This window comes from Sparus aurata, chromosome 3 (assembly GCF_900880675.1).
Source record: "Sparus aurata chromosome 3, fSpaAur1.1, whole genome shotgun sequence".
In the NCBI taxonomy this organism is placed as follows: domain Eukaryota; kingdom Metazoa; phylum Chordata; class Actinopteri; order Spariformes; family Sparidae; genus Sparus; species Sparus aurata.
Genome location: NC_044189.1, coordinates 16,748,306 through 16,775,664, shown reverse-complemented (window position 1 = coordinate 16,775,664; position 27,359 = coordinate 16,748,306). Strand labels below are relative to the sequence as shown.

The window sequence follows — 27,359 nt, the reverse complement described above, 5'->3', positions numbered from 1 at the left end:
ACAGGATGTGGAAATTTCAACGTAAAAAGCGCAACTCCGCCCTGACTAGTGGCAAACATCTATCCGTAATATGCGTAACGCAGGGTGGAGGCAGAAGCGAATTCCAATGTGCGCTCCAGCGAGTTGGAACGCGTCCGAGGAATGACTGGCATTGGCCTTTTATGAATAAGAGCTCAGTGTGGGGAAAAGCACTTAGGAGATGAATAACTGTCCTGCGAGCCTCACCGGGGGAGTGTTAAGTGCATCCTTAACCTCAACCCAGCCTGCACAGTGGAAGTACACAGGGTTTAGGGAGGCGATGATAAAGGTCAAATCATTTATCCAAGGAGACTGTAGGAACCTTTGGTAAAAGTATTGAGGCGACTCAACTTGTTTGTCTTTTGCAATAAGATAGCAGTTATAGAGTTGTCTTGCAGCTCAGTCCCTATATTAAGCTTTGTTTGCAAAATACAGTTAAGCCACTGTTGCAGCCACCATTTTTCACAATAGCCACTATTTTGCTTTATGGATTATGTGCAAATATATTGAAAGGGAACACAAGCACTGTTACTGGACTTACAATTCAAGGAGATGCACACAGACATACACTTTAGATCAATTTATGTATCACATAATTCACAATTATTCTCCTATATCACAATACATTTCTCTATGAAGTTATGACTTTTAGAGCAGAAGGGACTATTAATGAGCTCATTTCTCTTTAAAAAAATATAAAAAATTGCTTAGCATTGTGTCTACCCATTGTCACAACTATCAATGTAATGCACATCTGTTATAAATAACAAAAACTGTAAACTGCTGATCAGGATTTTCCAAGGACAGGCAAAATAGCAGTCAAGGATTTCTATTTTGTATTTTATTATGTGAAACGTGGTTTCGTTGTTTTCATCGTTGTCATAAAAACTGCATCAGTGTATGGACGCATTTCAATACATGTCAAAGTAGGCACTATTAGTCTCGATATAATTTAGGCTTCTCTTCAACGACAAGAATTATTGCACACAAAAGCACTGCAAGGCCTACAGAGATGTACAAACAATACATACAATAATCTGTTCAATATACATTAAAATAACAGCTGAATCAAAATAATGGTATAATATTGATAAAACCACAGGTCTATAGTTCAAGTAAAGAAACAAAACAAATAAAAGATGTGTTGGCACCTGTCAGCTGTTATTTAGGAGCAAAGAGGACACAATCAAGCTGTGGCTGCAATTTACATACGAATATCTGCTGTTTTTTATGCAATCAGTAGATCTGATAATAATATCATTGCCCAGTTAAATCAGCAATCCTTCCGTCCGCTCCATATTTGGTCAAAGCCAGTATCACGTAAAGAGGCAGCAGTATTTCCCTCTGAAGGCAGAGTCATAAAAATACAGATCCCTCCATCTCCACTAGAGGGAGACAACTGTGTGTGCCTGAGAAGAGGGGCAAACATTCATTGGAAGAAAAATGTAACTCCACCAAGTATTTGAAAAGTTGACCTCCTCCTTCTTGATTGAGGCAATCCACACTGTCTGGTCATGTGTGTACACCTGTGTCCGTTCGTGTGTGTGTGTGTGTGTGTGTGTGTGTGTGTGTGTGTCAGTGTCCCGTGTTGACCCAGCTGAGTGTGTATGAGCTGTGGGCATTTGCTGCAGTCTGTTTGAGGACGCTGTGACCCTCTCCTGCAGAGCTGTGGACCAGCTTGAGTCCAGAAGCTTGGAGACCCTGTAGGACGCTGAACCAATAGCGGAGAACCTCCTCATTGGATCCGCCCACCTCAAACCCTGCCCATTGCAGGTGAACTGTTGCAACCAGATGATGGACACTCTGCAGTGTTCCTATCTCAATCCAGTTCTGGAAAACTCGCCACTCAGCACTGAGCAGGTCAGCATACAGGAAGTGAACCTAAAGAGATAAGAAAACAGTAAAAACAGGCTCATTAATGTTCTGTGCAACTGTACGATAATTATATATTAATGTATATTCACAATACCAATTAAAAGTACAATGTGTTCGGTAAATTACTTTTCACACCTTTGATTCAGAAAGGGTACTATTTCAAGAACGTATTATTTTTTCAAGACATCAGGCACTAAATTCACTCATTAAAGATGTTACTCATTCGCAATATAGATGCTACAGAGATGGAATTGGGGAACTGAGCAAGTAAAGGTATCATGATGACCTAAACTGTGAACTCTAATTTCCCAAATCCCTACTTAGTTTGGTACAAGCAACGGTTCAAATCCCCGAGTAAGATAAGCAGACACACATAAAACAAAAATGTTGTGTTTTGTTTATGTGTGAATAATTTCGAAAGCGGTGTCGGCCTCTATTAAATATATATTTTCCTTTACATAATTTATTGAGAAATCATTTATTTGTGGGGAAAACTTCACATTTTCAGATGTTGGACTGGACTCGTCCCCTCCAGGAGCCAAATATTGTAAATATTGTAATCATGATTGAATATTAATTCATGACAGCAGACTCCCTCTTATAATGCCAGCCAGTACATGTTCAACTGCAGGTACGTAGTTCCCTCTTGTGGCTGCAGGATGTAACTGGGCCAGTGTGTGATTCACTCACTTAAAATTGTTGCCATGGTAGCCAGGGATGGCGCAGAGCCCTGTTGCTATGGGAACGGACAAGTAAGAGAGCTTTCTGGGTATGTTGGGTCGAAAAGACTCTAAGGTATGTTTGTTTGGCACTGTTTCTCTAAGTGTGTGTGCATGTGTGTTGTGTTTGTGTTTGTGTGTGTTTGCATGTGCGTGTGTCTTACTGTGTGATGTCCCAGAGCTGCCATGATGTCTGCCAGTGTTTGAGAAACACTACCCAGGTTGCCTCTTGTCTTGTGCTTGTGCTTCCTTGGTGCTCGCCATTCCAGCCACATCTTGTGCTGGCTGACCACGCCTCCATCACCATGGTTACTGGCCAAACTGTTGCCAAGGTGACCACCAGATGCATAGGAGTTGCTGGGATCAAAACTGTGGACTTCACATCCCAGCATTGACACAGTCTTTAGAAACTCTGCATCTCCCCGATCCATACTAGAGAGACAAAGACAAATGAGAAAAAAAATCGACACAGAAGCAGGGGAGCACAGAGGTGGTTTGAAGATTATTGCATGCATGATTAAATATGCATTGCATTGTTTATTCCAACTCTGCCACAGCGATATGAATGCATAAGCATCATGGCACATGCACAGACACATGCACATAGTATACAGTCATATGGGCACACCTAAAGGAGTATGCAACACACGGTGGATCTGCAGCTGGAAGGAGCCAGTCCTCAGCACACAGCAGCCAGCGGGGTGAGTCTGCAGGGGGCTGCGATGCCTGAGCCTGACCTGGAGACAAAACCCTGGAGCAGTTTAGCTGCGGATGGACAGGAAAGGGGAGATCACATGAGATGGTGGTTTGGAGGAGGACTGAGAACAGTCCTACTCAGAATTAGCATACAACTAAGAGGAGAGGAAGTTAAAAAACAAGAAGTTGTGTGAGAGCTCGCCTTGTGAAATGCATTTCACATGGTGACTGATGTCTTCAAGTACCTTAAAGTAAAGCAAATTATTTTCTGGTCATTTTGACTCTTTAATGTAAGTTTCAGTTGATGTTTATCATTCAACTTGAGCAACTTTGAGAGTCATTTTACTGGTATGGTATGGAATAATTACAGAACTAAATCAACACTATATTCTTACACTTACAATATACTTTAATCATTTTCCCTCTCAGTCCCCCAGCACTTGGTGTTACTTAAGTCTCAGCTCTCATATGGGAGTTTCCAGTCTGGAACTGAAAGTCCTCACTAGCTCCAGATTTTGCAGAGTTCTGCTGCCAGAATCCTGACAGCGCCTGACTGATCATATTACTGCTATGTTAACCCCCCACATTGGAAGTCTGCAGTTGTAGAAGTGTAGAAGTTGCAAAAGTGAAGTTTTTATTGATTACTCTTCAGGCTTGGCAAAATCTAACTCCTGGCTAGAGTTCCTGCTGGTCCCTTATGTGCTGCGAGTGTTGCTGGAGCCTTTCGAGGAGGGCCCAAAATGTTTTACCAGTGGTTCCCAACATGAGGGTTGGGCCTATTGCTTCTACTTTCAGGCAATCAATCGATTAGTCGAGCAAAAGAAACATTTTTGACAACTATTGTGATAATCGATTAATTGTTCAAGTAATTTTTCAAGCAAAAATGTCAATATTTGTTTGTTCAAGGTTCTTAAATGTCAGATTTGCTGCTTTTCTTTGCCATTTCTGATACTAAATGAAGACTCTTTGGGTTTTGAACAAACAAGCAATTTGAAGATGTTAATTTAGGCTCTGGGAAATGAGCCTCTTTTTCAAATGTATTCATACCTCCGCCAATACCCAACAGTCCCCTGCAGTCTAATGACGGAAATCAAACTTGATATCCCTTTATCGCTCAAAGTTAACTACTTAACCATAATTTGAACTCACTGGATCTAGGATCTGCATCAAATTGTACCCACTCATAGATCCAGATAAGTCAATATGCCTGTTTTTTATCGTAAAGATCCATGCATTATTCCCTGAGAAAACATTGAAAAACACCATATCTCGCAATATCAAAAAAAGGGAGAAATAATCCAAAGAAAGAAAAGAAGAGGAAAACCTCTCTGCTACTCAAAATGATACCTATCACAGCATATACATATTATTCGAGTGAAAAAAATCGACTTTCACAGCTCACTGTCTTTTGTAACCTAGGATGAGTCGTCATGCATTAGATTATACAGTGTAATCTAATGCAATATATGTACTTTATGTGTGAGTATGGGGTCCGTAATTCCTCAACAACGTTACATTTTATTTCACCTCAGAGTTTTCCCTCATTCATCCTGTTATTTCTCACTGCTTGTCTATATTATTGTTTTGCCAGTGTTCCTTCTACATCAACTTCAGGAGTGATGGGCCACCAAAGTAAGAACATTACACAGAACATTATGGGAAATTAATTTCAACCTAGATGACTAAACAATAAACACAAAAAAGCATGATGCCAAATGTGTAGAACTAGCCCTTTAATCATGATCAGCTATACCATATATGAACAACATAATGCAACCATTGATAGCAATAGAACCAAAACTCAACTGGGCATTATTTTTATTGTAACCACTGACACCGATCAAAAAACATAAATAATGCCCTGATCCACTGCTAGAAAACAACTACACAGGAAACGCTGTTTGCAGTCTATGAAGTAGAGTAAAAAACAGAATGTAACAGTTTTACACATTTAAAATGTAACATTTAGTACAAACTAGAAATGTCCACATTTTGTTACGTTATCTTTATGATATTTGCCAATTCAAACATTTCACACCTTAATGCACTTTTTGCACCTTCTCAAACATTGTTTGATGAGATGTTTTTTTATCTTTTATTTGTTGTTTTCTGTTCAGTTGATGTGTCAACTTGTGATTTGACAACAGTCGGTGATATTCTGTGAAGCCTACCTGTGGAGTGGCGATATAAGAGATGATACGATTGAGTTCTGCTGTGAAGGACGGCTTGTCTTCTGCCCACGGCTGCACCTCCAACGTTATGGGTCCCACCTGGGAATGTGCACACATATCAATATATTGATACTACAGTGGAAGGAATACTAACGGATTCATGTGAATAATGCATAGGAATGACAGTAATGTGTGGGAGTGTGCACCCCCTGCCCCAGGTATGAGTGACGAGGGGAGGGGGCAGGTCACAGGCTCTGACCTCAGTCCTGTTTTGCCTGAGGCACTGTAACACACACACACACACACACACACACACACACACACACACACACACACACACATTCACGGAAAGCTCCCCCCCCCCCACTAAAACTGAACCCTGTGGTCACCATGGCAACCTTGTGGGGAGGGGGGGGTGATGATGATTCACTAGAATGAGTCAGAGAGTTTAGCCTTGGGCAGAAAAAGAGACAGTGAGAGAAAAAGAGAATGAAAGAGAGATGGGGGTGAGCATCCAGCAAGGGGGGGTAATCAGAGGACAGATGAACCCCCCCCCCCACACACACACACACACACACACACACACACACACACACACATACACGTACACACATGCGCAGGTGAAGGTTGAAGCTCTTTGCAGCTGAAGGGCACAGAGATAGAGAGAGAACAGCTGTCACCTCTCTCTGATCTGGGGTCAGTGCTGCGCTCACCCCTGCCCTCACCTGTTCATTCATGTCTGTAGTAATTCACAGAGCTATGCGCAAACTGACCCAGCATCATGAAAAAGTTACTATATATAACTATAAAAATGCATATTGAAACTATGTTTACAAGGCGTTAAGGAAAGTAATATGGTATAAATAAAATAAGTTATGAGTAAATTGGTGATATTGTTGAGTGAAGGCGAGAAGTTGTAATTTATTCCCAAAATATATGTGTTTTTCAATAAATATGTTCTTTAGTAATAATGAAAGTATTCAGACACACTGAAATCGAATTTTATTGAACTTACCTGGCGCGAGTGCATCTCGTTCTCATCCTCGTACGCCCTCTTCTGCTCCTCCTCCTCCTGACCCGCTCGTCGGGACGGGGATCCCCATTGGCGTGAGTTCCTCTCCGGCTCGATGCTAATAACGGAAAAGGCGACCTCCTGCTCCTCCAGCCCCACCAGAGCGGCTCGAGGTAACCGTGTGCCGACGACAAGGAGCTGGAGCGCGAGCAGAAGCGTTGGGACTAGAAGGAGAAGAAGTGCTCCCGAGCGGAGGGGGAGACCGCGCGCACAGGTCCGCATACCTCCACCGTGGAGACGCTCGGGAACATCTCCGGTGTGGCGCCCTGTGATTAAACTTTTTGCTGGAGGGCAGTGAGGAAAGTCCCAGCTGAGAACAGCCCTCCTCCTCTTCCCTTCCTGACCTCCTCCTCCTTCTTCTTCCTCCTACCCCCAGGGGAAAGTTGTGATGACGAAGCGCATTCCTCGGTCAACGGTGGCTTTACTGGCACAGTGACCGCCATTTTAATTACCCCCATAAATGACTCATACAGTTTAAAATTAACCCAAATGTTGGTTAAAACTCCCCTTTAGTCGGTTATTTACTCATGAAACAGGCCCAAAACTCTCACATGTTGTTTAGCAAAGTAATAAACTCGTAAGAGAATGCAGCTAAGCAAGCTAATGATTTTTTACTTGATGCAAAAGATGACTGGTAATATTTCGCCAAGTTAGAACATTGTTGTGACCTGGACTCAACAAGGATAGGGTTTTGAGTTAAGCTGGCTATTTTTATTTAAGTACATTTATAATTTATGCTAGTTTTTACCTCCACTCCCCAACATATTGTACTTTTTACATATGTAAAAATGAGAAACAATTTAACATATTATAACAAATGACTTATTTTGTTTCAGTTCAGCGCAAAAATGTAATTATTTGTGATTAATTGAAGTTAGGGCTGTACTATTAATCGAAATATTATTAAAAGGCATTATGGCTAACCCTAACCAAAAGCTGATTTTTGGGAATGATGCCGATAGAGATAGTAGTGAGCAAAACATTCTGTTATCAACATATTGGCTGATATACATAAGTTTTTTCTGTGATCCCTCAAAAGTGGTTATCAGACACTTCAAGATATGTAATGGAGGCAGTATATTTTACAGTTAAACAATGATCTTTACTGCCTGAAATGACAATGCACCGAAACAGTAAACTTCATTGGGAATTTATTGATAATAATTTACTTTAAGCATTGTTTTGTGCACTATAATTGAGTTGTCATGTTGGACAACAAAGGCACAGATATATCTGTAATAAGCCGATATCATCTGATAATATTGGCCAACCAATATATAGGTCAGGCTAGAGACAAAACAGCATTATAATGAAGTATTGTAGGGCTTGCAAAGATGCGCTGGCCTACAAATCTTGTTCTCCAGATGTAAAAAAATAAGTTTGGTACAGATCCCAACAACTGTGACAGTATCATGATTTTAATAGTTTTTCATTGAAAAAGAAAATTGTGATGGAAAAATGATCATTCCTACTAATTGTAAATCATATTGCAATATCCGTGAAAATACTCGCAATGTTCTTTTTTTTTTCTTTTTTTTTTACATAGCCTGCAGCCTTAATTGAAATGTTATTTTGCATAAATATAGTACAAAAAAAGTCTGAAAGAGAGCTGTCACTCTGCACCCTCTTCCTCCCCATCTGTCATGTAGTGTTGTTGACAGTGCGTGTCCCCTTCCACCATACAGTGGAATGTCACAGCAAACACATTTCCTCCGGCCATGTCTGAGTCTATTTAGTCAGCCTGTTGACAAACTGTACACAATATGCAGCTAGTAAACTCCCCCCATCTGCTTTCTTTCTCTCTCACTCTCTCTGTCTGGCACGCACATGCATACACACAAGCTGCAGATGTACAATATTTGCTCTATTATAGCAAGTTTCCCTGTGAGGAGATGAAATAAGCACGGGGTCCCTTCCTGTCAGCTCTCTGGTACCACCAGCCTCCACGCTGTGCTTTAATGCATTTCTTTATTTGGAAGAGGAATTTTCAAACCGTGCATTTTTGTGCATTTTGTTTCAGTGGTTTTAAACCTCTCCGACACCCTTTTCTGATTTCCTCAGTCTGGTTTCTTTCTTTCCCCTCCAACACATCCTCCCCTCCCCAACATCCATTCCTCTCCTCCCCTCCCTTTCTCTCCCTGTCGAATTGTGTCCTTGACTGAACTCTCTCGCACACAATCCCAGACAGCCTGGGCAAAGCCCAATACTCACGGAGGCTCTAAAACACACACACACACACGCACACATAAACACGTTCACACCTCCCCTTAATCCCTTAAAGAAGCAGTATGCTATAGACAAGATTACCAATGGCAAGAACAGAATGTGTATTTAAATATTTTGCACCTCAGATACATACATGATATGTAACAGACAGATATACAATTTTTTTTTCATCACAAAAACCACTAAACAACACAAGACCACAGAAAAAAGAAGGGAGAGAGTGAAAGAAAGAATGAGACCCCGCCAAGACTTTGCTGTCAGGGGGCCTTCACTCCGTTTGACCCCACAGGCACGCACACACACTCAAACACACATAAATGCACACATACACACAAATACATGCATTACTGCAGTCACGCAAAAACACCCTTCTCTTTCTCACATTCGCACACAAAAAACAAGAGTCTCTTTGGGGCCGTTGTGTGATTTCAATGTCTCTTTCCCTTGTAGTTAAAACAGCAAAAACACAGGATGTCGGGTCTCCATGCTGCAGTCTTCTCCCCCCTCCCCAGAGCAGGGAAACCATGGCAGAACGCTGAGGAGGGCATGTTGATGACGGACCTTCAGAGTGAAGAGGGGGCCCTTGGCTTGGAGCTGGAGTCGTATGTACAGATGCTGGTATTTCAAGAGCAGAAACTGGTTTAGTCCACTTTTGTCTTATGGTACACAACACAAGGAGTGCACAGAGCGAGACATTTGCTAGGCTCATGGTTTTTAAAAAGATTTGGGCTCAGATGCGGTTCAGGTTAGGGCACAAGACAGAAATGCACTGTTAGTGTAGGTCAAATGCAGACCACAGTTGCTGGTTTAGCAGAGCAGGAGAGGAGGGGAGGTTGAGAGAGAACAGAGGAACAACACAGAAAGAGAGAAGAGAGAGAGCAGTTTGATCCTAGCATGTTCATATTGCAGATGTACAGAACAAGACCAGAAAGATTTGATGAGATACAGAATTCTGGGCAGCAGAATAAGAAGTCACAGCAGGACTCAAAGTGGTGAGAAATAGGTTTGTGTCTGTCCGTTAGCATCTGGTATTCATCTGTCAGCTCCTCTCAGCCATTCCCTCGTTCCAGCATAGAGTGTGAGTGCATGTACACATGTATGATTTTATGTGTTCATGTTTATGTAGTGGATTCATCTGCACATGCCTGTGTGTGTGTGTGTGTGTGTGTGTGCGTGTGTGCATGCTTGGGCGTTTAAGTTGCGGTTGATCTTGATTGTCAGTGCTGGAGAATTAAAGCTCTACTGTCCAAAGCTGGCAGCTAAATTCTCACCCTTCATTTCACAGTCTCTCACAAAAAAAGTCTCCTTACGAAAAAATAAAGAAAAAAATGTTTGCAAATCTGAAAAAGCTTGGATTGAATGCACCTGAAAGAAAAACAGAGGGAGAGAGAAAGAGATGAAGAGAGTAATAAGAGACTATGGTATTTTTGATAGTGGCATAGTAAAATGCAACTCTGTTGAATTGGATGAACTAAACCTTGACGCTTTTTAACAGTTCTTTGTCAACATTCTTTACTGTAAGTAGCGCAGTATTTCTATCGTTTAACTTGGTACTAAAGGCAAGGCGGTATGTGTGCACTGTGATATTTTTGCTGTTGTACACCAATTTTTAGTGATGTACATTTGTACTTCAGCTAAAGAGTCTACATGGACTTTGACCGCTTTAACATGTTTTGAGACACAAGCCTCCAAAAAGCATTCCAATCCACTACTAATTTCCATGAAATGAACAACAATTTGCAAATATGAACCTAGACAGTACCTAGGGAAGCAATTTGTAAATTCTCATTTAACCACATGTTTTCTTACCCATCATATATGGTTCTTTTGTGAAACTGATGCTAAAATTCCACTGTAAATGCTTTGATCATTTTTCATTTCTAGTAGTTGTGCTTATCACCCAATTACATATCAAGTAATGACCTGTCTATTACATTTCCAGTGGGCGTCCACAGTTGGCCTTATTGTTTGTAAGACGTTTAAATAAGCTCACCTGCTGTTACAGGCTGGTGACGCTGAAGCTGTCATCATTGGCTGGGTCCAGGAGCTGGCACAGCACCCCACCTCCCTGTGCCGCCTGGGAGGGGTAGCGGTGTCCCATGCCCTGGTAGGATTGATGGGACAAGGAGAAGCCGCTAGTGTCCTCTTGATGGGGCGAGGAATCCAGGGGAGGTTTGGGGTATGGGGAGTGAGGCAGGGGACCTTGGCGATGGCCCGTGCTCAAAGCATGGGGGGTTAGATCTCGCTTGTGCTGGGGTACGGTAGTAGGAGGGCTGCACTCCTCATAAAGCACGGGTGTTGAGTGGGGGTGGAGGCCGGGACTGGGGTTGGAGTGTGTGTTGTGGTGCGGCTGATTGTTGGTGTGAGGGTTTGAGTGGGAGAGGGGGTTGCTCTGGAGGTGTGAGTTGGGATGAGTGTTGGTGTGTGAGCTCAGGTTTGCATGGGACTGTGTATTGTGATGGTGTGTGTCGTGGGGCGTTGGGTTCATATTTGTGTTCACATTTTGGCTAGAAAGCGGATTACTTTGTGTATTTCCATGAGGACTTGTGCGCGGGTTGCTGTGTGTGTGCACGGCTGTGTTTGTGTGTGCGCTGTGCGAGTGCGGGCTGGGGCTGCTGCTGTGTGATGTCTGTCCGTACCAGTAGGGGGAGCTGCAATAGCTGGGAGAGTCATACTGCGAGAATTGTGGGTCTTTAGGAGGGGGACGGTGTGAGGGACTCAGTGCAGTGCCACAGTGGGGTGTTAACCGGGGTGAGGGAGAGCAAGAGGGGGAGAAGGTCCTGGAGGGGACAGGGTGGTAAGACTGAGGTGGAGGAGGGGTGGGCTTGGGAGGATAAGGGGGAGAAGAGACACTGGGTGAGAGGGAAGAGGAGGACTCTCCAGGGAACAAGGCTGGATACCGCTCCTCAGAGGAAGGTGTGGACGGGTGGGCAGAGTAAGGGGAAGGATACTCACAGGGGTCCTGCGGGTAGTTAGAAGTTGGTGCAGGATTGGGAGTGGCCAGGGGAGAGAGACTACTACTGTCACCACTGTAATAGTCCAGCCCATCGTGGAACAGCCCAGACCCATCTGGACCTCCAGCAGTCACTGCTACTCCCACTCCAGATGTAGAGGCAGCCTTTCCCCTGCCTTTGGCCCCTGATGGGCGCTCTCTCTGACATGGGGACAAACCCCCTCTGCCTCCTCTGGACCCTCTGCCCCGTCCTCCAACCCCTCCTCGCTTAGGTCCAGGAGTAGGTGTTGGAGAAGGACTGGATGGGGAATCAGAGTGAAAAGCAGAACCCCCTTCTTTTTCTGATTGTGGTTCAGTCCGTTTCCTGCGACCGCGGCTGGGTTTGCTGGTACCGCCACCCTGGAAGAGGACATTTTGGCTCCAGTTATATGAGGGCCCCGAAGCACTCTCATGCCAATCCATCATCAACTTCTCAAGGCTGGACAGACTTGATTGACCCCCTTCTCCAGTGACAGATGCAGCCTCATTATGTTTGTAGGAGCCACCTGTGGAGCTAGGTCCACTACCAGTGGCTACAGAGCCAAGATGCGAAGAGTCAGAGGAGGATTCTGATAGACTCTCAGAAAAAGGTTGTCGCTTGGCCTTCTGAGGGGTGTAGTTGGAGATATCCAAGATGTCTTTGGACTCGTTGGAGCCATATTCACTGTAGCCATGATACTGATGCCCAAAGCTGTCCGTTGACCAGCCACCAAAACCTTGTCTGAAAAACAAAACAAAACATAAATATAGCAACACAATCAAACACATAAGCAGCTACAGAGCATTTGTGCACTTGATATATTTTAATGAACACTTCTCGTGGTTGCAGTTTCACTGATTAGAAATAGGATCTGGAGAGAAAACTATAAATTCAGATTTTGACCATGGATTTCTAAGATGGATAAACACAGTGCACGTTTTAGCCCCTAGTCATAAAAAGTAAGATAATGACTGTTAATTATCACATGGTGGACATAATCAATGTGAAAATGATGAGCACGAATGAACCATTTTAAGTAATTCACATCTGTTTGAACCTGCTGTGGTCAGACATTTATTAGTTTGTACTTGTTGAAGAAAATTCTTGATCACCTCATCATATCAAGTCTGATTTTTGAGTAAAAATGGCAGAAATGTCTTATATTCATTGTATAGTGAGTATTTCTTTGTGATGACAGGCTGTCACAAGTGATTTACCTGTAGCCCCACTGATTAGAATTATACTGTTTGTAACCTTCTGGAGAGGAAGAGGAGTTGAAAGGGCTGCCTTTGGCCACAGACATGTACCCTCCTCCTGGTGATGTGGGTCCAGTCGACTCCCCCCGCACCATGGAGGAATGACCAGCTGCAGGATATCCACTAAAGCCTCGCTTGACTGCTGCCTGGTAGCTAGAATAACTAATTTGACCACCCGCCATGGCCTTGCCAGGTCCATATGCAAAGCTGCAGTCTGAGGATCTCTGTGGCCCTGCAGGAGAAGAGGAGGAATAGCCAGAGGAGTAGTGCCCATAAGAGGCTGGATGAGGGGAGCTGGGAGAGTGTGAGAGAGATGGGGGAGTGGATTTGGGATAGATTGAAGTGGTGGGCGATGTTTGGGTAAGGCTGCAATAGCTGAATGGAGGCCTGCCCGAGGAGTGTGTCTGGGCTGAACCCTCTGCCCCAGAACTTGCACCCTTGGTGCTCCACTTGGGAAATGCAGGGGACCAGCTGTGACCAGTAGCTGGACTGGATGGCTCATAACCAGGAGTAGATGAAGTTTTGCGAGGGTCTGTCTGCGAGGAGATGTCCAACAGGTCTGACGAATCATCTGAGTCAAGGAGTGACCGGAAGTATCCAGCAAACAGGCCTTGTGAGTCGTCCCCTGCTGCCCCCACCCCTCTGCTTCCTCCTGGACTGCTGTAGGCTCCTCCCCTTCCAACCTCACAGGAGGAAAATCCCCCCCTGGGAGACCCACAGAGCTGATACCCACCCAAACCTTTCTCCTTATCCATACCCCCCTCTTCACCCCAGCCACCTGCCCCATTGGACCAGTCCTGCCCCATGGACACCCCCTCCCCTTTAAATGCACCATTTTTTCTTACACGTCTCCTCTTGACTGTTTTCTCTCCCCCAGGTTCAGTTCCTACCACACCCCCTCCCCTACCAACCCCACCTCCACACTTTCCCCTTTTCCTAGGTAATCCATGCTCAGAGAGGACACTTGGTTTCCGCTTCTTGCCAATAGATTCAAAGAAGTCACTAAAGGTGCTCTTATTGCACAAATTGCCCCCAATACCCCCTGCTGCTCCTCCACCTCTGCCAGTGCCACCTCCTCTGCCACCCCGGGGGCGTCTAGACCCAGTGAGCCGGTGGAGCAGGGTGGATATTCCAGGGTTTTCCAAGGGGGTATGAAAGCTTTCTGGCTCACTAGGTGTCCAGCACCGGGGGGGAGAGCAGCGCCCAGTGGCAGGGGGCTGGCGGTTTAAAAAGGCTAGTTTGGACAGCACATCCCCATACTCTGTTTTCACATCGTTAGTGTCATTAACATAAGATGGATAAGGGGAAGGGAGTTTAGTCCGGCGTCGCCTCTGGGGCTTCTTGGGCTGATCTCCATTACCACCCGCATTTGTGACATTCTGAGGCTCTCCCGGTATTCCTGGCACAGCCTGTTTAGGTGGTCGTCCCCGCCTGCGTTTGAGAATAACAGGCAGTTCTCCAGGAGGGAACATCACCATAACACTCTTCCCATTGTTCTTCATGCGGAGAAGTGCGGTTGGCTCTCGAACTACCTCTGAGCCATCCAAAGCACCATCCTGGCCTTTCTCTGTCACTGTAGTTGTCTCCAAATTGGAAATCTTGTAGCTCTTCTGTCTGCGGCTGAGGCTGACGGGAATTCGAGCCACCTTTACCACAATCTTCCTCACCTGTACAGCAGAGACCAACACAAAACATATACAAATAAACATCTGTTTCATACATGATTTGAAATTGTTGTTATGTCAATATGTAACTATAATTCAACATACGCCTACAAACCGCCCGCGTCTACGACCATTAGAAGGAGATGTCACCAAGTCTGCAACAGGTTCATCCTTCACAGTTAGCAGAGGTGCAGGGATGGTGGATGTGTTTGTAAAAGAGAGTTGAGAGGCAGCACGTTGAGCTGCTTGACGCTTTTTCATGACACTTTTGGGAGCTGCTTTATGGACAGGCTTCGGTGGGGGCCTAGACCTGGATTTAGGTCCGGGTCTGTGCCCAAGTCTGGGTCCAGGTTTAGGTATAGCTTTAGGAACAGGTTTGGGTACAGTTAGAGCAACAGCCATGTCTGTAGGGCAGGGAGGTGTTGGGAGAACAACCTTCACGGACGGATGTTCTTCTTTCACACCAACAGCCACCTCCTCCTCTTTAACTCTCCAAATTTTCTCCTCTAAGACTTCACCCTCATCCTCTTCTGCCCTCTCCCTCACTGCTTTCTTCTCTCCATCCTCCATACTTCGACGGAGACGGGAAGATTTGCGCAGGTGACAGGGAAATCTGGGACGTCCAGAGCTGCGGAGTGCATACTTCTTCTCTGCTTCCACAGGAAGAGAAGAGGAGCCTGTGTTTGGGTTTGGACCAATAGGGACCGGACAAAAGGTTGAGGGTATGTCTGTCTCTGCAGTGAGAACTGGAGCTGTCAGCTGATTGGAGGAGGCAGGATGATTTCCAAGCGCCAAAGACAGGGGTTGAGGTGAGGTTGTGTGTATGGCCTCTGGTGTGAGAGTTCTGGAGCCCTCTGGTGCTACAGAACCTGTATGTGTGTTGATATCCATGTGTCCACAATTGTCCAGGAGTGAGTGTGAAACAGCTTGTGCATGCACATCTGGGTCTATGTGCGTTTGCATGTTACTAAGTGTCTCTGGAAATGTATGCGTCTCAGCGGTAGTATGAGTCTCCGTCTGCCTCCGCCGGCAGGTACTGTGCCCAGCCCTTCTCTGTAGATGAATGCCGTTGGCCAGGGTGGAAGGAGAGGAGGGCGGAAAGTGGTCAGAGGTCACCGATACCAGTCCATCATTAGAGGGATCCTGGGACCCCTCCTGGAGCCCGAGCTCCCTGGTCCAGAGCTCAGGTCCTGCCAGCCCCTCCAGTCCTCCCAAACGCGCTTTTCCCTCTGCCTGAGTCCCACCACAGCCCACTGGAGCCCCAGTTTGGCCTGAATGCAGGTGATCTGACAAGCCACTCATTCAGTGGAAGGTCTTGCTGGTACTGAGGGAGGAGAAAGACGGTGATGTTTTCTGCTGTATGAAATGTAGTTTTTCTTCTTTGTCTTCCTCTAAAGGCTGACACGAACATTCAAGAACCTAAAACACAGAAATGAAAATCATATTATCAGCTGGATAGTATATCCACAAATAGATCCATAAAGTGTTTCTGAACATATTGGTCATTGTAAGGCACCAAACACCGTACATAAAAATCAAACATGCAGCATAGATAAAATTGTGTGATAGAACCATCAACGTTTTTGGCAATGTGCCATAAACCTAATCCGAAATGCACTCCACTCTATTAACTGTGCCACCCACACAGAAGCATTACAACATTAGATTACATTTACCATTCATTTCCTGCTCAATTGGTCGCTTTTACCAAATGGTTGTGGTGCTGATTCTGATTTTGATTCTGAGTTGAGCCTCACTCTGTCTGCCTGACTGGCTCTGTTCTGCAGGGGATCATTGGGTCATCAATACTGCAGTGGAGAGCTCACATAGTTCTCTCTCTCCCCTCTGCTCCTGTCTTTTGCCCATGGTTGCTAGAGTGAGAGAAAGAGTGAGAAAGATAGACAGAAATGGCAGACAGACGGACGGACAGACAGACAGACAGAAGAAGGGACAGGGAGTTGAAGAAGGTGGGGGAAAATAAGAAAGGAGTGTTGAGGAGGGTGGAGCAGAAAGAAAAAAGAGAATAAGAGATTAGTACATGATGTCACAGCACGAATCAGACCAGACTAGAATCAGTATTTTGGTGAGGGCTGCACAGTCTCACAACAGACGCAATTATTTTAGGAGATGACTTGCAATATGAAATTTTTAACTCTAATTGTAGTTGGTATTTCGTGTCGATGTGCAGCAGCAGATTGTAGGTACATGTAAGCCAGGGCCACATTTATCTAGTCTCCTGGGTTTCTTTTTTATTATGTTAAAAAACCCACACTGAAGATCACAACATGACAATGACCAGACTTTCACATTTTTCAATCTTACCGTATTTAGGTGACTAGATGTGAATGTTGTAAAAATCAATGAATTATAATAAACAATTAATAGTGGGGGAAAAGCACACACACAAATTCACACTGCATGCCACAAAACTATTCAAATGCATTACAAAGCACTAGACTTGGAGGTTGCAACAAGAATGAGAATGTGTGAATAATCACAGCCACCAGGGGGAAGCAGAGAGGTGATGAATAGAGAGGTGTTAAGAGGATGGAGAGATGAAGGTGACAGAAAGACAGGAACGATGGAGGGATTATAGAGACCCTGAGCAGAGGAGAAACGGAAGTACAGACAGACACAACCGACACAAAACCTCCGAAGTGAGATTCACAAGTGAGACACAAGCATATATGTACAGCTGGCTCCAACGCTGTACCACACTCTCTACATACAACATTGTCCATCCTCTAAGAACTCCTTGCCTCTCTCGCCAACACATGGCTCCCATTATGAGGGAGGGAGAAGGACAGAGAGGGGAGGAGTCGAAAGACACTAGAATGAGTGCACGAACGGATGAGAAAGTATGAGAGAGTGCGAGAGACAGAAAAAGTACAAGGAGGTGAAAGATTTGGGAGGGGAAAGGAGGGTAGGTGGAGAGAGAGATGGAGGCAGAGAGATTTAAGACAGAGGGAGAAAAAGTTGAAGGAGGCGAGAGGAGGAGTGGGAGAGTTTTGCTTTAGCAGAGTTTTGGGCTGCACACATGGAGCAGACCAACCTCAGTGCTGCTCTGAGGAATGACACAACTGGGACAGACACATGGAGATGAACACACACACAACACATACTTTCTTTAACCCCCTCACCCACTTCCTCCCATGACTGTCTTGCTGGCTCCCTCTCCCCCTCTCTCTCTCCTCTCTCTCTCTCTCTCTCTCTCTCTCCCCTTCTCCTTCCCTCTTTTCTCTCCCATTCTCGTTCTCACTTTCTCTCTCCTCTAATTAACAGAATTCATTAATTAAGGCTCCATCTGACCGGCGTGTGAGAGACGGAAAGGAACACATGCTTTAATTAAACATTGCTGCACGTGTGCTTACACATACATGCACATACTGTCACTCACACACACACACACACACACACACACACACACACCAACATACAAAGACACATTCAAATATGCCCCCACAGCTTCATCCTCCCACACACTCACACATCAATTTGCACATACAGACATACATGTCGCCACACACACGCGCGTGCACACACACACACACACACACAGTCATGCACAATCATACACAAAACAAAGACACACATGCAAATATCCCTCCACTGTGCTCGGCAGGGGGCATTTCTGACAGGGCTTAGATGCCAGCCAATCAAACACTCCCACTATGATTCATTGTTTAAGCAAACACTCCTGCACATCCATCAGCCGCCATTCCAATATATTCACCGTCATACGTAGCAAATGCGTTTTGGTGCATTTTAGCGAGAATGGCTCTGGGGCTTTGGAACACACAGTGGCGTTGTATTGTCTCTGTGAAAACAGCCGATGGTGTGCACAGCTCTCACATGACGATCTGTTGAATCTGTTTCACAAAGAAGCAGCTCTCTCATGAACGATATTCTTTGAAGATTTTTCATCTTGCATATTTTTCATCTGCACATAAAAAGTTTTTGGTGCTACTGTGTGCTTACGGGAAAGGCAACAACACGCCACAGAGTGTGTTTGTATGTGTGTGTGTGTGCGCAAAAGCCAGTGTGAAATTACAGACGAGAGCCTGTCATTTTCCAGTTTGGGCAGTTGCCCTGTTGTGCATAGTCTGAGAGGAACAATCATTCTGTACATGGAAGCTGTACAGCATATCTATTCTCTTCCCATCTATCTCACTGCCACAAAGGCTTGCAGACTCACAGGCCTGCCAGTAGCAACCCTCAATGAGGAACTAGACCCTGCGTGAGAGTGTGGATGTGTTTGCGCTTGCCCGCATATGTGTGTGTGTGTCTGCGAGTGTGCGCGTGTATGAGTGTGTCTTCCTGGGTGTGTTTGTAAAAGCACTCACTGAGCTCTAACGGGTGTGCAGTTGTTGCTAAGAGACAGGCAGCAGCACCGAAACAGCATGGGGGGGTGTAGGGGGGGGTGGAGAAAGAGAGAGAGGTAGTGAGAGAGAGGTGGTGAGGGGAGGAGGGGGGGGGCTCCACAGAGAGGTTTAGACAGATAAGAAGAAGGGGGGATAAAACAGAGTGGGGCAGAGGGAGAGAGAGGGAGGGAGAAAGTGTATGTGAGGCCAGGAGAGGACAAGGAGTGGGGAGGGGGGTCCACAGAGACTGAGTGACACTGTGCATAAACTCAGCTACCATCAGCCGCTCGTTCCTCCACACCACCTCAGCCCTGATGCAACCTCCACCTGCAGCTACAGCACCCTCGTACAGCACACGACAAAACATCATCAATCAAGAGACAAAAATGATAAATAATGCAAAAGACAATAAACAAAACTGTTAGACAACTTGATGACTAATTGTTTCCAAGTGTCGTGTCGTGTTGTATTCCAGATAAACATCTGTCTGACTTTGTCAATGAAACATTACACATTCCATGACATCAACAGGCTTTAAAGTGGCCTATGATGAACTGTAAACTCACTGTGCGCAGTAATCAAATCAAATACTTATAATCCTAATGCATTTCTGGTGCATATTGATGGGATTTTGTATACATAACATAACATAAAAGAAACTTTATTCAACTTTAGCAGCATCACGGAGCACAAGCAATTTATCATGAGCACAACAGAACCTGGAGATCATCTCAAACTGATAGATGGACATGTTGGATTTAAAGGCTTTATTTTTTCCTCCCACTGTGGGAAAAAAGTTTGCAATATTTACCCAATAGTCAGACAAACTGTACAAAGCTTCAAGGTGTAAGGTCTCGCCTCAACTTCGGTGCATTGTAGCCCAACAGGCACTAACGCCGAACAGCTAAAAATTTAAGCACATCCAAACTTACAATCAAATGACCTGTGTTTTTTTTTTTGAGAGCGAGGGATGTCACACACACACATCATGCTTGCACACAATTTAACAACAACCCTCAGAAACTGAGCTGAACTTTGGGCTTTGGTGGGCTGCAGCTCAATGCACACACGTCAGTCAAACAGACACAGCTCAACGAACACACTTACACACAGACCCCCACCCCCCACCCACTCATACTCTCCTCCATTCTGACCTCTCTTCTCCTTCTCACCCACTCACATCCCACCCCTCCCGCCAAAAAAAGAAGCCCACCACCTCCCCAGCTGCAGGAAATTCCTAATGATCTCCATCATCAGTGTGCGTGCTGTTGCTCCTGCCAAGAGCCAGCACACGCACGCACTCACGCACACAAACAGGCACACACGCAACAAAACACAAAGCACATAAATGAACAGAGAGCAACACATAAACCATATGTGCAGACAAACAAAAAGGCAGACAGACGCTCACACAGACAGACACACATCTAACGTAAACAGACTTCACACAGACCAGATACAGTGGCGGCTCAGCCAAGGATGCACACAGGGGACAGGAGAAGTAGCTCCAAACATTAGACAACACAAAACCAGGACCCCCCACCCCCATCTGACTGTCTCACTGTCTGACTGTCTCTCTCCTGTTGTTCCTGCAGGAACTTACATGCTGTAGTTATTTTAAGACGAGGAGGACTATATTACCCCTTCCTCTTCCTCCTCCATCCCCCCCTCCTCATTTCTCTTCCTCACTGTTCCCTCTCTCATCTCTCTAGCACTCCCCCCCTCCCCACTCATCCCGCCCCCAGTTTTTCTCCCACAACACACGCTCCCACTCCCCAACACCCCTCCCTCATCTTCAACTCAGCCTGACACTCTCGCTCCTCTTCTTCTATCTCTCTCACTCCTGCAGGCAGTTTCCTGGCACTGCTGATGGCCGCCCCTTAGTCAGGTCATGTGACCAACCACGCCAGCTGGGAACAGCTAGGAGTGTGTTGCACATGTGCGTACATACAGGATTACACACAAACACGGACACACATGCAAATACGGGAAGGTGAAACCAACCACTTATAGACGGGCAAACACAGAAACGCTCACACTTAGAGTTCATGCAGGTGTACACACACACACACACACACAAAAAAATGCACACACTTCATGTAGTCAGGCTGGAGATGCACTTTTAAAACACACCGACACGTATAAACACGGTCACGTATCTCTACTTCACACACAAACCAGATACTTGGACCCCGACACATGCTTAGACCTTGAGGCCAGTGTTTTGGAGAGGGGCCTCTGTGTTGCGGCCCTGACTTCCTGACTCCTCCTCCTCCCTCCATACTCCTGTTCCACAGTTGCTGTGGGAGACGCTGCTGCAGCGCCCGTTGCCAAGGAGAAGGCTGCTGGCTGTTTGAACAACAATGGCCGCCTTGTGAACATTCCAACTGTAGGTACTGACAGCTCGTCAGGCAGTGCCTCGACGTACACGCCGCTCAAGAAACATGCACAGCCACACACATGCCGCTCTCACTACACACACCAACGCTACACCACTGTACCTCTCAGAGTCTTGGCCTCAAGCCTGAGCGAGGTAACACTCTCAGACACAAACACTGTCAGGCACGCACACAAACACACACTCACACACACATCTGTGCACGCTCCAAGAAATTATGACTTCTGCTGAGAGGATAAGAAACCCTTCCGTCCCTCTCTGTCTACCTGCTTCTCTCTCCCATCTCTCTCTCTCTCTCTCTCTCTTTCACACACACACACAGACACACACTCTCAGTGCGCAGTGCATTCATCCATCTTCCCCCTTCTCCCCGACTACTCTCTGTCTTTCTCTCTTATCTCTTTCTCTCTCCTCCCCCTCCACATCCCCCTGATTTCACTTTCTCTTCACTTGCTTATCCCTGCCTCTCTCTCTCTCTCTCTCTCTCTCCCTTCTTGTCTCAGGAAGTATGTGTTCTCACTCTCACTCTCACGCACACACACACACACAATCATCCTGGCACGCACACACATGTGGAGGACACATATTCACACGCAGAGACTGAGTGAGAGAGAGAGAGAGAGAGAGAGAGAGAGAGAGGCACACACATTCTCTTTTTCTCCTGGAAGGTAGCGAATCTCTTCGTCCCTCGGGGGCATACGCTTCCTCAGAGATGGAGGGAAGAGGGGAAGAAGAAAGAGCTAGAAACAAGGGTGGAACGGGCAAGAGAGGAAGAGGAGGAAGAAGAAGAGGAAGGAAGGGAAGAGGGGCAGAACTATATTCACACTGTGGATTTATAGACAGACCCCTTAGTGCTCTGATTATCTGCTCGTATTGATGGGACGACATTGAAGCCACGCCGGTGGAACACTGAGACGTTGCTGAAGCCAAATTGGGTAGTGGTGGGGGGAGGTGGGGGCGGTGGGGTGTGTTGAGGAGAATCACTAACAAGTCTCTGCTTATCCTCTGACTCACTGTTTTTAACACACATACCCAGACACATGTATACGCACACTCGCACATCGCTAAAAACAAAGATAACTCAAGCAAGCTGACGCACGAGGATAAGAAACATAAAAATCAGACATACCGTACATGTTCAAGTATGTTGATCTGCAGATAGGTGTGTGTGTGTGTGTGTGTGAGTGTGTGTGTGTGAGAGAGACAGCGAGTATGTGTTGTGTGCGCCAGACACCGAGAGCTGCTTTTGTGCGTGTGTGTATGTCTGCGTGTTTTCCCCATCTCTCGCTCCTCTTTAATAATTGAGCTGATTCTGTCCGGCTTGTTAGGGAGGTACACAGCAGCTTCACACTCTGTCTCCTTCTCATCCTCTCATGCGCTCCATCTCTCCCTCCTCGTCCATCCGTCTTGCTGCTCTCCCCTTCATTTATCACTCCTCTTCCTTGCTGACCCCTCCGTCCTCTCTCTCTCTCTCTCGCTCTGTCCCATCCCCCTCTCCCTCTCTTACCTCTCAAATCCCTCCTGTTCTTTGACCTCTCCCTCGCCTCTTGCAGTTTCAGCCCCCTGCCCTCCCCTCCCCTCCAACCCGCTGCCCTCCATCATCCCTCTCCTCCTGCCTCCCTCCCTCTATCCTCCGGAGGTGAGAGGTCGAAGCTTCCTCTCGTACTGTCAGACTGAAACCGGCTGCAACCAGCCCTGTGGGGGGGGGGGGGGGGGGGGGGAGTGATGGCGTGAGGGAGAGAATGAGGAGGTAGGTGAGGAAGGACATAAAGGAAAAGAGGGAGGCGAGGAGGGGGAGATAAGTGGGAGAATAAGAAGGACGGATACGTGAGGGGGGGCAGAGGGGTTAAAAGAAGGAAGGAGGCGAGAGAAAAGAGAAGGGGAGATGTCTTCTATTGAGTCAGTGCCTTTGGCGCGGAGGAGCCGTTTTATGAATGTATCATGTGGGAGGTGACAGAATGGAGCATACAAACACTGCTTACACTAATGCTAAATGGTTGCTGTGTGTGTGGGTGCATGTGTGTGTGTGTGTGTGTGTGTGTGTGTGTGTGTGTGTGTGTTTGCCAGTGTGTGTGTATGTGTGTGGGAGTTGAACCACGTTTACCTGCCTGTGGCAAGAGCTATTTCACTTCAGGTGACGATTGGATTAATAGGAGTCGTAAAAGACGGGGACCCATCACTCCAAGGACAAAGTAATGAGTAATTATTTTTGGCTGGTAGCTTGATGCGTGGTGGTAAAATTTATACATTTTTAAAATATTCAGAGAATGTTTTATTACTCGAAATTAAAGGTGCATTGTGTAGTTTTGGGTAAGACATGTTAATATAAAGAGGAAGATCTTAATCGAGCAATTTTTATGCCTAAATATATAAACTCTCTTCGCTTTCATGACTGAATAAACTGAGCAAACAAACCTGAAAAGACAGCCCAATTTCATACTGTTAGACTTTGTTTCTATGTGGCGGACCCTGCCAGCTTTCTAGCTTCAAACAGTGTTCTGGGGACGTCATTTTCCTTCTGAGAACAGCTTGTTTATTCAGTTATGGAAAAATACATATTTGTGAGTTTGGATTATTACCTCATTAATATTGTAAATATTAATGAATATTGTAAATATTAATGAGGTTGAATTTCTTTCAAAACTACTTGGCACCCCTTTAAAATAAACAGTCTTATTTAGAGTTAGAGTTCTTTTTACACCAGTACAGTAGAACATCTTGAATGAAGAAACACTTATGTGATTTGCATCTGTATGTTGAGTTCAAAGCCCTCAGACGATTTATCTCTAAGCCCTGTGCATTGATGTGAATTGTTTAATAAATATGAATCCGTGCCCTAAATTTAATTTCTCATGTATTTTGGGAGGCATTTCAAGTGCTGAGTAATAATGGCCTGACTCATTCACAACGCTGGCGTAAATAATCTGTTCCTGAATGGCGGTAATATATCTGTTGTGAAGAGTTCAAAGGGGAGTGCCAGGATGATCTTCAGCTTACTTTCACAAAACATCTGTAACAACACACACACACACACACACACAAACACAAAAGGCTCTTTGTTGCATTTGTCAAATCGTGCGCACAGCTAGAAGCCAATCACATGAGATGAGACTCTTTGTAGCCTGCGATTGTCTTTTGGAGAATCCGACTCAGCCTCTAGTAGGGTGTCCTCTCTGATGTTTGAGCTCCAATAACTGATTTTGTCTCCCCATCTGACCTACTTTATGTTTAGACCTGATGCCTCCATAAGCCATCATTCTTCACAACCATTCAACAGGTTGCACCACACTGAACATGACTCAAAACTTCCCAAAACACCAGGGAATCAAGAGGAAGCTGATAAACATGTTGTGCTAATCAATGTTTAATGTTTGTCTGCGTGTGTGTGTGTGTGTGTGCAGCAACATGAATGTGTGTGTCCATTCTGTCTTCTCCATCTGCATGACGACCTCCACATCCAGAGGACGTCTAACTACAGCAACCTCACATGCTGATAGGCAGGGAGAGAAAACAGGTGATTGGTTCAGCTGTTGGCTGTCATATCAGCAGGGTGTATCTTTGTGACACTGTAACACACACACACACACACACACACACACACACACACACACTGGCTCCTCTGTGCCATCAACCCACACACCTACTAACTGCAGCACGGCGCAAACAAAAGGTACTTCCACTGCAAGCACACACACACACTTGGAAGAACACATGTGCATGAACACACACACACACACACACAGAGCTTTGAGATGAGATGTGGTGTGTTAGGTGCGCTGACCCTGCCAATGAGGACAGGAGGAACATCAACGGAGCTACAAGGCCGTTGCTATGACAACTAGCCCAGCTCACACAGGTAGGAAGCACAATAGGCCTAAGCTGTTATATGTTCACATTCTCTCTGTTTGTGTCACACACACACACACATACACACACAGGGCCATGCACTCAAGACAAGTCTGACAGAGAGCGGCTTCGTGCCGAGCTAAGGCTGCTTCCTTTTCATTCCGGCTTTCACAGGGTTGAAATTATTCATTGTGTCCAAGTGGACCCGGCAATAAGAGAACTCACTCGTCAAGCAGCGAGTCAGAGAGTGAGACTGTGTGAGACAGACAGACACACAGACAGACAGAGCATCATTCTGCATACTAACGGCACCTGCACTAGGGCAGCCTGTGCACGTCTCCGAGGGGCCCTTAAATAACGAACTGTCACTGCCCAGACGTCGACATTGACTTCTCTCCCCCTCTCATCCTCTCTCCATCTCCTCTGCCTCAGTCTCTCATGCACTCTTTCTTCCTTTGTAGCCCCCCTCCTCCCACCCTCTCCACCTCCTCCTCCCCTCTAAGCCACAGACAACAGCTGATAATCACCACCATGAGCACGCCGTGTCTGTAGCCACTGCAGGATGTGCTGCTGCTACTGCTGCTGCTGCCTAACTGCCCTGACAGCTCAGGGGACTGCTGGGATGGAAACCCTGGAGTCTGGACAGATGCTCGCAGGGACTCTCCTGTTTATATGTGAGGCAAATGTGTCCATCATGAGGAGCTGGGCTCACAGTCAAACCTCTGGTGTGTAAAATCTGTGTTAGAAAAGTTAACCACAGTCTATGGAGACAGCAAATAAACAAGACATTAGTGTGTGTGTGTGTGTGTGTGTGTGTGTGTGTGTGTGTGTGTGTGTGTGTGACAGCAGTGTAACAGCACCTGGGAAGGTAGTGTATACTGTTGCACTGCCTACACTGTATATACATTCAGTGATAATGAGGCTAATAGGTGAGAAGACTGTAAATACTTCAAAACAGGTGGGGGTACACAGGGTTCACTGCGCGCACATTCAGCCACATTACGTGTGTGTGCGTGTGTGCCTGAACATCATAATTTGAGATCTCACCACAGGCGCTGCATACCCTCACTAAAGCCCAGATGACCCAGCAAGCAGTACGAGCAGAACAAATGCAGAGCTCTCTACGTCAGCGGCACCGAAGAGGTTAATGTGAACAACTCGAAACGTAGCCAGAGGTGCGCAGCACAGCTGGCTGACCGGACAGTAAGCACATTTTTTATTTTTTTATTTTATTTTTTGGTGTTGTGTACACAAGACGCTGCACGCGCACTCACCAGGGGAGAGAGCGGGAGTCTGGGGGCTCGCGCTGGCTGTGTCGCTGGAGCTGCTGCGGTGTCAGCGCTGGCTGGCGGGGCTGTGGGTTCGCGTCGGCGGCGGGGCTTCGCTCCTCTGCTCGCCCGGGTCACGGTGCTGTTGCCTCGGCGGCTGCAGCCGTCCGAGCGCAGTGTTCTCCCTTCATCTGGGCTCCCCTCGTCGGAGGGAGACAGTCCTCCCACATCAATATCAACGCTGTCTCCTCTTGCCGTCGCGCGCCGCCGTCTCGTGCGGCTCAACGGAAAAACCGCTCCTCTGGCTCACATCAATATCTGCACCCACAGAGATGGGAGAGCAAAAGCACGAAAGGATGGAAAATGATATAAAAACTGGCCGCAGGGAGGTTACTTCACAGTCTTGTTCCAAATTAAGGTGCTGACATAGCTGCGCTCAAGCCCTGTGTTCCATTTTTGGTGACAGGCACGGGACTCCCCAGTATGCGGGAGGCGAAAATCGACCGTGCGCCCGTGCGTCTCTGCCTCTGCAATTCCAGCTCTCTGTCTCTCGTGCGCCCCAGTCTCCGCTGTGCCTCTCCAACGTGCCTGACTGTCAAACCCATCCGGGTACCCGTAGCTGGCGCTCACTTTACACCTCTGGAACTCTGGGAAGAGTAGTTTGGGGAGGGCTGAAAGAGAGCGAGTGTGAATGAGGAGGGAGAGGGAGAGACAGACAAGAGTGGGAGGAATTTTGGAGGACTGCTAATAGTTGGCTGTGCCAGGGATTCCTATACAGCTAATATCATATTTCATTAGAGAGCTTAAAGCTAGTTCA

At 46.2% G+C, this 27,359-nt stretch overlaps 2 protein-coding genes across 4 annotated transcripts; both read right to left on the bottom strand.

Moving 5' to 3' along the window:
• Positions 1-583: 583 nt before the first annotated feature.
• LOC115579106 (methyltransferase-like protein 24) lies at positions 584-7,839 on the bottom strand. Its single transcript, XM_030412612.1, has 5 exons — positions 6,495-7,839; positions 5,480-5,578; positions 3,241-3,377; positions 2,777-3,044; positions 584-1,899 (listed from the first exon to the last, which is right to left on the bottom strand). Exons 1-5 carry the CDS (start codon positions 6,771-6,773, stop codon positions 1,594-1,596), a joined length of 1,089 nt encoding a protein of 362 aa, XP_030268472.1. The 5' UTR covers positions 6,774-7,839; the 3' UTR covers positions 584-1,593.
• A 1,015-nt stretch (positions 7,840-8,854) lies between these two features.
• Positions 8,855-27,190, bottom strand: ahdc1 (AT hook, DNA binding motif, containing 1). Of its 3 annotated transcripts, none has more exons than XM_030412600.1 (6): positions 26,549-27,190; positions 16,427-16,540; positions 14,775-16,088; positions 12,967-14,672; positions 10,771-12,490; positions 8,855-10,142 (listed from the first exon to the last, which is right to left on the bottom strand). In XM_030412600.1, exons 3-5 carry the CDS (start codon positions 15,969-15,971, stop codon positions 10,777-10,779), a joined length of 4,617 nt encoding a protein of 1,538 aa, XP_030268460.1. In that variant the 5' UTR covers positions 15,972-16,088; positions 16,427-16,540; positions 26,549-27,190; the 3' UTR covers positions 8,855-10,142; positions 10,771-10,776. The 3 variants fall into 3 exon arrangements, with proteins under 3 accessions (XP_030268460.1, XP_030268459.1, XP_030268462.1); XM_030412599.1 differs by having other exon boundaries at positions 16,346-16,540; positions 26,549-27,189; XM_030412602.1 differs by lacking the exon at positions 16,427-16,540.
• Positions 27,191-27,359: the final 169 nt, after the last annotated feature.